We start from the raw sequence: 12762 nt of genomic DNA, 5'->3' as shown, positions 1-12762 counted from the left end.
GTTAGGTTTAGTGGAGTAGGTTTAAGTAGGTGAAGTAGGTGATAGGTTTTAACAGCCCCCCGCAAACTCAAGGGGGATAGGAACTAGCCAACTTGAGTTTGGAGAGAGTTACAAAACAAGAAAATACATAAAAATAAAAGAGGATAGGTGACACTGTATGGTCGTGTCAGACCATTGGTGAAGACACTGGATGGTGGTGTCATAACGTTGTAGAAGACACGGTATGGGGGTGTCATAACGTTGTAGAGGACACTGTATGGGGGTGTCATAACGTTGTAGAGGACACTGTATGGTGGTGTCAGACCGATGTAGAAGACAGTTTATGGGGTCATGTCGGACCGTTGTAGCAGACAATGTTGTGACAGTTGTTGTGACAGTTTACAGCTAACCGGAATCAATGTCGGGACAGTTTACAGAGTCTTGTCGGACCCATGAAGGAGCTAACCGGAATCAATGTCGGGACAGTTTACAGAGTCTTGTCGGACCCTTGAAGGAGCTAACCGGAATCAATGTCGGGACAGTTTACAGAGTCTTGTCGGACCCTTGAAGGAGCTAACCGGAATCAATGTCGGGACAGTTTACAGAGTCTTGTCGGACCCCTAAAAAGTCGCACCCTCAAAAGGTGTGCCCAATCTTTCAAAAGGCGTGCCATCAAAAGGCGTGCCCAATCCATAAAAAGACGTGCCATCAAAAGGCGAGCCCAAGTCATAAAAAGATGTGCCGGACATGATGGCGAGGCACGTGAGTGCCTTGGCTGGCGCGCCCGTTTGTCGTCTGGCGTCAAGTGGCGCGCGATACGCGTGGCTGCCCCGTCTATTTAACCAAGGTTGATGCTGAGGCTGAGGCAGACAAAAAACTTCTGAAAATCCTCTGAAAAAAACTCTTCCTTTACTGAGAGAGAAACTCTGTAATACTCTGTAACCAACCCGTCTCTGAAACACTCAGCAACATGGCCTCTTCTTCCCGTCCAGCTACCCAGAACATGGCCTCCTCTTCCCGTGGTCTGCTCACGCTCTTTCCAGAATTGAACGAGTCTACAAGAGAAATAACTGGTGCGGTGGCCAGTGAACCTCAACCAAACACCTCTGGTTTTGCTCCGTTGAACTTTCCGATACGGTCGGTGGAGCAAAAAATGGCGGTGCAAACTGATATTGAGGCCAATCAGTATACTCTGAAGTCATGTGTGGAAACCATGACTGCGGTCACAAACCTGTCGCACCGGCTGCAGAGCAGGACAAATGAGGTGCAACAGTTAAACTCCCAGCTGGCTCTGCTCCAACGCATGTATAAGGATGCGCGAGCAGAGATAAGTGTGCTAAAGACAGAAAACAAGGAGCTGAAGCGGAAGGCACCGTGATGTTCCGATTTGGAGGTCCACCATATGCTGTAGTGGAGGAGCAGGGAGGAGGCAACTTACTTGGTGGTCTAGGAAGCACGGAGGCAACACCGGCAAGGACCACCCAGGACGGAGGCAAGAAGAAAAGACCGGCGGCTGAGTAGAGAAGAAAAATCCCACTGTGGGTGTGGTAGTTTTGTTTTTGTTTGTGTGGGATTTTTTTTTTTTTTTTTTTTTGATGTAAAAGTGTGATCGGGGTTGATCCCCTGATAGGAATAAAATGACAAGGTTGTGGAATGTTGTTGGTGTTATTTTGTGGTGTTGTTTTGTTTAATAAGAAAAATAAAATAAAAGAAAATAATGGATAAAGAAAATAGAGAAAAATATTTGTGGATGGGTGATAAGAAAAACAGCAGTGTGATTATTTATTTATTTATTTATTTATTTTTGGAATATAAAATAAATAATAATAAGAGAATGGAAAACGGGTGATGCTTACTAACAAGGGATAGGGAAAATATATTATAATAAAAAATATATATATATATTAAAATAAAAGAAAAGGGTGAAAGAACATGGATGAAATAAATTAAGAGAAAGGAGAGATATGATTAAAGTGGGTTTGAAAGTGGGAAAAGATGAGAGAGAGAGGGAGATAGAGTGGGTGCATGATGATGATGTTGGGTCCATGGAGAGAGAGAGAGAGAGGGATGTCCAAGAAGCTTGTGCTTTTGACAGTTACACATTACCCAAGCTGTATGTGAAGATGCATGTTACTGTCTTATACTTCTGCAGGCTTGGTATTCTTTGTGGGGCACTTGCAACACGTGACATTGAAAATTGTATTCGAAAATGATGACATCTCCAACATGAAACGTCTTGGAAGCAGCCCAGGCCTTGTAATCAATATTCCCAATGATGGTTCAACCAGCGGAGTCCCCAACCTTGTACACTGCTGCCATTGAAACCTTCAAGCCAGCAAACATGGCTACCAACAACAGAGCCACAGCTCTACACCCCACACCCAAATCCATGGCTAAGAGAGAGAGAGCAAATCGGGAAAAAAACAGCAGTGACGAGCAGAAAAGCAGCGCCAGAAACGCCAACGACGACGACGAGTAAGAGTACAACCACGGATATGTGAGAGGCGAGGTGAACGGCGATAGAGGCTAGACGATGATGCGGGTGCCGCCGCCGACATAGCGGAGGAGGGGTGTAAGAAAATGTTGAAGAAGTCAAGGTATGTGTAGAAAATAAGCGGAATAGGTTGAGGTCCGGCGGGCGGCCAAGGCGAGGTTGCCGCCCGCCGGTGAAGCGAGAAATACTAAGGTCTTAACCTTGCTCTGGTACCATGTAAAAATTTATGTATTATTGATTGATGTTTATTGATTTATTACAATGATTCATGATTCCTATATATAGAAGAGGGTGAGTGTGTAGTAGGTAAGGAGTAGGTGAAGTGGAGGTGGTAGTGGTGTAGTGGGTTAGGTTTAGTGGGGTAGGTGAGGTGGTAGTGGTGTAGTGGGTTAGGTTTCGTGGAGTAGATTTAAGTGGGTGAAGTAGGTGATAGGTTTTAACACAATGATTGGTCACACTAGCAAATGCATGGAAACATTACTGATTTGCTGTGCATTTGTTCTTTTATAGCTATAGAATATAGCTGTACGAGAATGCTCCAGAGTTGTCTCTACAATATTATATGTATTTGACAAATAAATATTGGAAAAATGGTGAATTGTTTCATATAAAATTATTTACACAATCCATGAATTGCTAATTTTTTTTTCAAAAAAAAAAAAAAGTTGTGGTTTTCATGCATAAACAAGGATAGTTGAGTTTAATTAAAGCACAATTAAATTGATTTTCAGCAATATTACATTTATTTGACATATACATATTAACATTAAGGGTAAATTACACTTTGTACCAAATCTCACTGTGGTCCCTACACATGAAATCTTTCCAATCAACCCCCTGTACTTTTGGTCAAATCTCACTTTGGTCCCTACACATAAAATCATGACAGTCAACCTCTTGCACTTTTGGTCAAGTGCCAATTTTTTCCTTATGTTACTCCATTATTTAAGTTTTTAATAGAATCCAATCATGTAACAAACTTGTGACTACGAAATGAAAAGAGAGAAATTATTCTCACTTCCCATCAATATATACTTTGTCCCACGTAATAAGCATGTGAGAGTAATATAACACAATATATATGTTTCTGTGTGTGTGTGTGTGCGTGCTGAAAATTAGGACGAAGATGTAAGAAAATAGAGTTTTTGAAATAAATAAAAAAACCCAGCAGAGAAATCGAAGACTCTGTTACTGTGGAAAACAAAGTTTTATTATTCCAATTTTTGCAAAACCCTAGTTTATCTCCTTAATCGTTCACAATTTGCGTTTTACTTTAACTGAATAAAATCAAAATTTTACGTAAATTTTAGGACGAAATATGTATAGACAGGAAATTTGAGTGATTTTCTTCTTTTACCCTCATTTTATAGTCACATGTTTGTCACATTACTGACTTTTGTTAAAGACTTATTCGATGGAATAACAAAATGAAGACATTGATACTTGACTAAAAGTGAAGGGAGTTGATTGTCACGATTTCATAAGTGCAGGGAATTAACTGTCATGATTTCATATGTATGGACCATAGTGGGATCTGACTAGAAGTGTAAGGGGTTGACTGTCATGATTTCATGTTTAGGAACCAAAGTGAGATTTGGTGTAAAATGCAGGGGTGCAAAGTGTAATTTACCCTAACATTAGTTATTTGCAAAATCCACTAATTGCTACAAAAAAAAAAAAAAAAAAAAAAAAATTGTGGTTTTCGTGCATAAACAAGGATAGTTAAGTTTGCGAAAAACACAATCAAATTGATTTTACTAATTACAATTTCCTGCACTGATTATCAAATGATTACAATAAAATAGCTCTGGTAATTGCAAGATTGCGGCAAAGTATCTAGACAACTTATAGAGCTAAAACGGGGAGAAAACTATGCAAATAAAAGATAAAAAGCATTGGCTGGATTTGCACATATTTTGTTTGCAACTCAATTATTTAAAAGCAATTATTTTTTAAACTAAATCATCTGATTAAATGCTTCATTAATTTTTTGAAGTATCAAAAGAGAGTCGACCGAAGAAAAATCCAAGAACAAAAAAGAAATGAGGGCCATGCAAAATTCATAATTGCTTGCCACCGTATACCCTACAGGCTGAGGTGGACACTTCAGTAGTCTTCAACATGTCATATTATGAGCTACACAAATTAACAAAAATGATTCTATACAAGTCGTCTGGAATGTACTGGTCAAAAAGCCATTTTTCATCCAAAACTACTGAGAAAGAATGTAACAGGAGGAAGCATATGGAACAGCCTAGTATTTAGAGTGGAATGGAATTGGTGATCTGCTCCAATAAGTAAAACATCCCATTCAATCTGGCAAAGGGCTGTGGTTGTACAATATTCACATCGTACACAAGAAAGACTATACATTTCCTCTAGAATAATATGGCAAAGCCAGTCAAGGAACCTACCTGAGCAAGGTAATACAAATACTGCAACACAGGAGATTTCCGCAAATTGATCCCGTGAGAAATATTATGGCATAAAAGGAAAGCAGCGGCCAAATGGTCTATATCACCTGCCTGTGCAGAGTGTAAATATTTTAGACAAAAGTAAATACCATAAAAGAACTAAAGGCGAGACAAAGGCAGCTAAGACGAGAACCTCCCCACAGTGAGGCCGCAATCTGATTGTACGCATTCCTTTCGATTCGCGAAGCTGGTTAAAAAAAAAAAAAAAAGAGTAATCAACTTCATTATGTTGCAGCAGAATAGATTACATGACCCTATCATGGTAGTGGAGAGAGAGAGTTCTAAGTAATATGCAGCACAACAAGAAGCATATAATACAGCAATACTATTACTAATATCTGATACTGCTATTCCTGACTGCAGTCCCTTTTTTCCCGGTAAGTATGACTGTAGTGACCCAATTCCACAAGATATCAGCTTTCACTAATGAAATTTATCCTATGCCGTAATATTAGAACTTGGAAAATAGCATGCAGAAACCCAACAATTTCACTAATTCATTGCAGTTTAATAATCACATGATCAAGTGGTCATTGGATTAGGCTCGTGCATTACCTAAGCTGCCACCCGTTCATGGCAGTAAGCAACTAAACTATGCAAAGAGAAACTGAAATAAATTACCGATGCTGGAGGATGGAACTGTATGTTTGGATTGATTAACTTCAGAAAACAACCTAATTTAAAGTACAATAAAACCCATCTGTTATGCATACACAGTCTTAGTAAAGACAACCCAAGTTTAGGTAAACATGAAAGAATGATGAAGGATTTAGGAGAGGGAAAATGTTGAGTTTTATTTCCTTGAGTATGCATTGCTTGCTGCACATTGGGATGACAGAACCCAAAAGCTACAGGTAGATCAATCCATCAAGCAGTAAGTGTGCTTCTCAAAGCACACGGTCACAAAGATGACCATTAAAAAAATGACAGTCAAGGAGATAGTAACATTTCATATCACACTATTTTTACAGCAATTTATAGTTTAGTTTAAGAATTAGTTTAGATTTCAATAATATCTGAGGAATATAAATAAGCTTTTTTTATTTTCAGACTACACAAACCTGAAAATGTTTTATTGCAGACAAAACTGCAGAAGGTGGTCTTTTAGTTTTGGCCAGGGACAAGGTGGGGGTTTCAGCATAAAGGTATTTGCTCAAAAACTTAAAGCATCAACAAACGAATGTCCAGATCACAAACTAGAGTTAACAGCAGTCAAAGTTCCAACGACTACTCTGGTGAAAGTCAGCTAGCTGATAAAACTGCAAATTTATAACGGAATTTTTTTTCTCTAGTTCTTTATTTTCCTCATTGGTGCATACTGATCCTGCTTCATTTCCCGATTAAAAATTGAAATTCTTAAGAATGTGACTTTTATCAAATCATTGAGCCTCATAGAGACAGATAACATAAGAGACTTCACAAAGTGTTAATTGATTGGGATCAAATAGCAGGCAATCAAATGACAGCCTGATTCGAACCCAAACTGACAACAACAGACAGCAAGGACCATGTACCCAAAACAAAAGCAATCATTCAAAGCACCAAGCTGGTCACTCTAGTCATTACGGTTGTGTTTGGTTTGTGTTTGTAGAGTAGTTTTTGAGATAAAAAGTACGTAAACTTGTTTGATTTGTCTTTTTTCAGAAATGGTTTTGAAAAATTGTTTTGGGAGAGAGAGTTTTAAAAAAAGTGATTGATTTGATGTGTATGAGAGAGAGAGAGTGATTTTGGAAAGTAGGTAACCAAACAAAATTTTGAGATTTCTTTTAGAAAAATTTGTTTGGTTTGATTACTCTTGAAAATTTGTTTATAGAGAATTTTTCCCAAAAAATTTTCTGAAAAACAAACCAAACAAGGCCTACATCATTCAAAGTTTCACCAAGTATTTGCCAGGCCCAAATCTCAACAAGATACATTCAAACAGAAGCCCAAGCCCAATGATTCTAAAGTTCTTTGGGGAATGAGTGAATCAAACAATACATCAGCCTTAATGCAAATTAATCCAACTATAGCGTCAAATTTAGGGTTCAAAATTGGTATTGTTCAGGAAAATATTGCAAATAATTTAGAAGAATAATATAAAACTTTTACTAAGAAAAGTGATACATATTCAGAAACTTCAAAAGACGTTCTAATTCGATGATAATACGATCTAATTGGAACATTTCAAGAAAAAATGTGGCAGTATTCGTACAAATTATTAAAATATTAGACATGACTATGAGATTTGTTCATTTAAGAACAAAATCAAGATAAATTGAGGAGATTTTGAAAAAATAGAGAATTCTGTCACTATGAATCCAACTACTCTGCGGTTGTGTTTGGTTGGAATTTTGATGCATTTCATGTTTGCATCATCAAATCAACACAATGCCATGAACATGTTAACACAAGTAAAGTTTCACTTTTTACCCAAAAAACATAATCACCTAACCAAAACTACTAACAATATTTCAGTGTCAATAAATTTTTCTACAAACCTTATTGAGGGTGTACAAGTTCGCATAGCAATAATAAGCATAATAAGAGTATGCAGGATTAAATTCATTTGTCCATTCAGCCGGCTTTGGCATGTGCTTAGTAGGGCGTCTTTCCGGTTTGCTTTCATCATCAACAAGGTCAAAGCCCACAACCTGTATTGCCATCCAGATAACCACATTAGCACCTGTCACGGACAGAAAACTCAAGCACAACTTTATTAGTGTGTAAATATGCAATATTGCCAAATAAGACTCAAGAGGCATGAAACTTGAAAGCCTTAACATGATGACACCAATGGAAGATACCAATGTAATACAGTCCAGTTGACAATATTTGAGCATTACTCCTGTGTTCTTAAATTCAGAAATGACCCCTAAAAGATGTAGGAATAAAAATGTTTGAATCAAAATATAAGTTGACTGACAGGACAGTTTTGAGCAAAAAGAGTTCCTTTTTTTCTTTTTTCTTTTTTTCAATTCTAATAAAAGCTGAAAAATTAAATCCTTATATTATCTGAAATTACAAGCTTTTCTTACATATAGAGAAGCATGTCTGATATATACTAAAGTTGAAACACAAGAAAAAATTTCCTATCTGTATTAAATCTCACGTCTCATGATTGTTGCACTTTGCCCTTAAAATCTATGATGGATTAGATTTCATTCTCATAATGGATAAACAGAAGAGAAGAGAAGATAAAATAAAACAAGAAATGTGTTTCCAACTGACCAATTACAGTGCTTGTTAAAACCTATCACCTACTTCACCCACTTAAACCTACTCCACTAAACCTAACCCACTACACCACTACCACCTCACCTACTCCACTAAACCTAACCCACTACACCACTACCACCTCCACTTCACCTACTCCTTACCTACTACACACTCACCCTCTTCTATATATAGAAATCATGAATCATTGTAATAAATATAACATTAAATCAATAATATACATCAATTTAAATTTACATGGTATCAGAGCTATAGGTTAAAGATCTTGGTGTTCTTCGCCTTCCGGCGGGCGGCAACCTTGCCTTGACCGCCCGCCGGACCTCAACCTATTCCGCTTATTTTCTACACAACACACACCTTCACTTTGAAACCAGAGAACATTTTGCTTTCAAGCCCTCACAGTGATGCAGTACTAAAGATTGCTGATTTTGGTCTCTCAAGAATTTTACATCCTAATGATCACGCAGAGACAGTTTGCGGGTCTCCACTGTATATGGCCCCAGAAATTCTGCAATTTCAGCAATATGATGCCAAGGTTGACATGTGGAGTGCTGGTGTGATTCTTTTTGAACTTCTTCATGGCTATCGGCCCTTTCATGGTAGAACTAATGTTCAGATTCTGCAGAATGTCCAGTCGTGTTCATGTCTTCCATTTTCCGAGCTCATCCCTTACGGTAATGCCAGGATTGGACCCAACGACACCCTCACTTGCCAGCATGGCCCATTGGAATGCTTGCTCAACACCGTCGAGGCCTGTGCAATCTGTATGTCTCAGCCGCCTCAAGCACCACCTATGGCGTCGAGAGAATTTCGTGATTTCATCAATTGTTGTTTGCAGAGAGATCCATCCAAGAGATGGACCATACCTGTGGCTACCTACCATATTCGGCAGAGCAGCAGCAGACAAGATGGGCTATATCTGCAACTTCCTCCACGCTTTTGCACAAACCCATTTTACTTTTCTTCTTTTATTTCTTTATTTTTTTCTTTTCATCCATTTTACACCACCAAACACTTTACACCCACTCTCTGTCCTCACTTTGCATCCACCGCCCAAACTTTTTTTTTTATTCTAAAGCTTAATTGGTGCACTCCTTGTTCCCCACTTTCTTTATTTTATATATATATATATATATATATATATATATATATATCTTTTTTTATTATATATTAAAAAAAAAAAAAAAAAAAAACATCATCATCTCTCCTCCGTTTGATTTCACACTCCATTATTTTTATTTATTTTCTCCAAACCACTTTCCTTATTTCCCCCATCTTTCATTTTTGATTTCAAATATATTTTTATTATTTCTTTCTTTATTTTTCTTTCACATTATTTTTAATCTTTTTCAAATTTCATTCATACCATCTAGCTTTGCACACCAAACCCTATTTTATTCATCGCCGGGGATCAACCCCAATCACAATTTTACACAAAAAAAAAAAAAAAAAACAAACAAACAACCAACCAAATCCACAACCACCACCCACAGGCGGAACTTTTTTTCTCCCTTCTCTACTCTGCCGCCGGTCTCTTCTTCTTGCCTCCGTCCTGGGCGGCCCTTGCCGGTATTGCCTCCGTGCTTCCTAGACCACCAAGCAAGTTGCCTCCTCCCTGCTCCTCCACTACAGCATATGGTGGACCTCCAAATCGGAACATCACGGTGGTCTTCCGCTTCAGCTCCTTGTTTTCTGTCTTTAGCACACTTATCTCTGCTCGCGCATCCTTATACATGCGTTGGAGCAGAGCCAGCTGGGAGTTTAACTGTTGCACCTCATTTGTCCTGCTCTGCAGCCGGTGCGATAGGTTTGTGACCGCAGTCATGGTTTCCACACATGACTTCAGAGTATACTGATTGGCCTCAATATCAGTTTGCACCGCCATTTTTTGCTCCACCGACCGCATCGGAAAGTTCAACGGAGCAAAACCAGAGGTGTTTGGTTGAGGTTCACTGGCCACCGCACCAGTTATTTCTCTTGTGGACTCGTTCAATTCTGGAAAGAGCGTAAGCAGACCACGGGAAGAGGAGGCCATGTTCTGGGTAGCTGGACGGGAAGAAGAGGCCATGTTGCTGAGTGTTTCAGAGACGGGTTGGTTACAGAGTATTACAGAGTTTCTCTCTCAGTAAAGGAAGAGTTTTTCCAGAGGATTTTCAAAAGTTTTTTGTCTGCCTCAGCCTCAGCATCAACCTTGGTTAAATAGACGGGGCAGCCACGCGTATCGCGCGCCACTTGACGCCAGACGACAAACGGGCGCGCCAGCCAAGGCACTAACGTGCCTCGCCATCATGTCCGGCACATCTTTTTATGACTTGGGCTCGCCTTTTGATGGCACGTCTTTTTATGGATTGAGCACGCATTTTGATGGCACGCCTTTTGAAAGATTGGGCACACCTTTTGAGGGTGCGACTTTTTAGGGGTCCGACAAGACTCTGTAAACTGTCCCGACATTGATTCCGGTTAGCTCCTTCATGGGTCCGACAAGACTCTGTAAACTGTCCCGACATTGATTCCGGTTAGCTCCTTTATGGGTCCGACAAAACTCTGTAAACTGTCCCGACATTGATTCCGGTTAGCTCCTTTATGGGTCCGACAAGACTCTGTAAACTGTCCCGACATTGATTCCGGTTAGTTTCTACAAGGGTCCAGCAAGACTCTGTAAACTGTCACAACAACTGTCACAACATTGTCTGCTACAACGGTCCGACATTACCCCATAAACTGTCTTCTACATCGGTCTGACACCACCATACAGTGTCCTCTACAACGCTATGACACCCCCATACAGTGTCCTCTACAACGTTATGACACCCCCATACCGTGTCCTCTACAACGTTATGACACCACCATCCAGTGTCTTCACCAATGGTCTGACACGACCATACAGTGTCACCTATCCTCTTTTATTTTTATGTATTTTCTTGTTTTGTAACTCTCTCCAAACTCAAGTTGGTTAGTTCCTATCCCCCTTGAGTTTGCGGGGGCTGTTAAAACCTATCACCTACTTCACCCACTTAAACCTACTCCACTAAACCTAACCCACTACACCACTACCACCTCACCTACTCCACTAAACCTAACCCACTACACCACTACCACCTCCACTTCACCTACTCCTTACCTACTACACACTCACCCTCTTCTATATATAGGAATCATGAATCATTGTAATAAATATAACATTAAATCAATAATATACATCAATTTAAATTTACAGTGCTCTAGAATAAAAATGGGCATCATTTCAAAACCCTGGACTTTGACCACAGGTTTGTAGGGCAACACCACAGTTACAGCTATGATGTTCATGTTAAGTTCATAACTATCATTAAAAATGAAATATGTGGAAGGAACATTTAATTTAGAACATAATCCATTTACATTTACCTTACAATTCCAATCTCGTGAATTAATTGTGCCTTTCTATCATTTTAGGTTGCATGCCCGAGGTCATGCTTCTAGATTGACATCGATTGTTCTTTGCTATCATGCCTCTTCCTTTTACCAGTTGATGCTGTGACATTGCCTAATACGACTTTGACCACGCCACACAAAACTTCAAGGTTTCTACTGATTTAATTAAAGAGGTCTCTGCCAATGAACTTGCTAACACTTCCCTTTACTAACCAAATCCCCAGCTATTAGTAATCATTACGTGAAATAGTAGATGATGAATAAGTATCCAACTAAGGCACAAGGTATCACACATGAGTTATGAGGTGATGACACCAACAACAATCTTGGCTAGGTGCACTCTAGGCATCCACCACAAAGATTAACGTCATATACAACTGAGTTTTGAACCAAAGGAAAAGGATACAAGAGCAGGTTATCTCTGTGCAAATCGAGATGCAGCCCAGTTAAAGGATGCTTATATCCCACAGATTCATATTCTTTGATTAAATACCTATTAGCAGAAGCAGTACTTTTGAGCCACTTGAGAGCTTTTAGTTGCAAATCCTCTAGATTTCTAAGACGGAGTTGGTCCCATGGTTGGTTGTATAGTGTCAGAGTCAGGTCGATTACCCAGGTAAAGAACCAACCCAATTTTTTATCCCACTGAGGAAGATCACTAAGCAGAGCCCTAGTTCACAAGCTTGCTCTGTAGCAAATGAGGATTCAACCATTCTGTGCTAAAAAACACAATTTAGGACAGACAAATCAATCACATTGGATAACTTGTTATAGTTTCAATGGAGAGCAAAGCTAGACGAGCAAGTTATAGAAAGGCAAAGTTGAAGGTACCAGCTCTTAGGTTTTGCTGGCATAGAGGCTACATTCCTTCCACTACACTCCTAAATGTGAAGTCACACCTTTGCTTACCCAGAATAAGTGACATTTGGAACTTTGATCACCAATATCATTAAGTCTAACCTTTTAAACCTTTGTTAACACATAAGTTGAGAACCAGTGTAGTTTTCATATTTTTTTTCCAACTCTTTCTTGTTCTCCATGGATATACATATATATATATACTCCTCCAATTGTGCTCAAGACAAAAAGTTTTTTCCAAAATCAAAACCTCATCAAACTTGACCATAGAATAGAGAAACAGCAGATATCAAACACTAATCATGAATAGAAACACCAGGAAAAAAT

General features: G+C 39.0%; 1 protein-coding gene across 4 annotated transcripts in view; it reads right to left on the bottom strand.

Moving 5' to 3' along the window:
* The window catches only part of LOC114294955 (AMP deaminase), a 48245-nt gene that overhangs the window by 7729 nt on the left and 27754 nt on the right, over nt 1-12762 (bottom strand). For all 4 annotated transcript variants that reach the window (XM_028239144.2, XM_028239143.2, XM_082894448.1 and 1 more), the window contains exons 13-15: nt 7428-7580; nt 5081-5134; nt 4888-4998 (exon numbers count right to left, since the gene is read on the bottom strand). In XM_028239144.2, the coding sequence (XP_028094945.2) occupies nt 4888-4998; nt 5081-5134; nt 7428-7580 (318 nt within the window). The remainder of the gene's footprint in view (nt 1-4887; nt 4999-5080; nt 5135-7427; nt 7581-12762) is intronic.

The sequence above is a fragment of the Camellia sinensis genome, chromosome 11, assembly GCF_055761805.1.
Source record: "Camellia sinensis isolate YWXY chromosome 11, ASM5576180v1, whole genome shotgun sequence".
Taxonomy (NCBI): Eukaryota; Viridiplantae; Streptophyta; class Magnoliopsida; order Ericales; family Theaceae; genus Camellia; species Camellia sinensis.
Note: the sequence above shows the minus strand (reverse complement) of the source record. Positions and strands in the feature narration are given on the sequence as shown.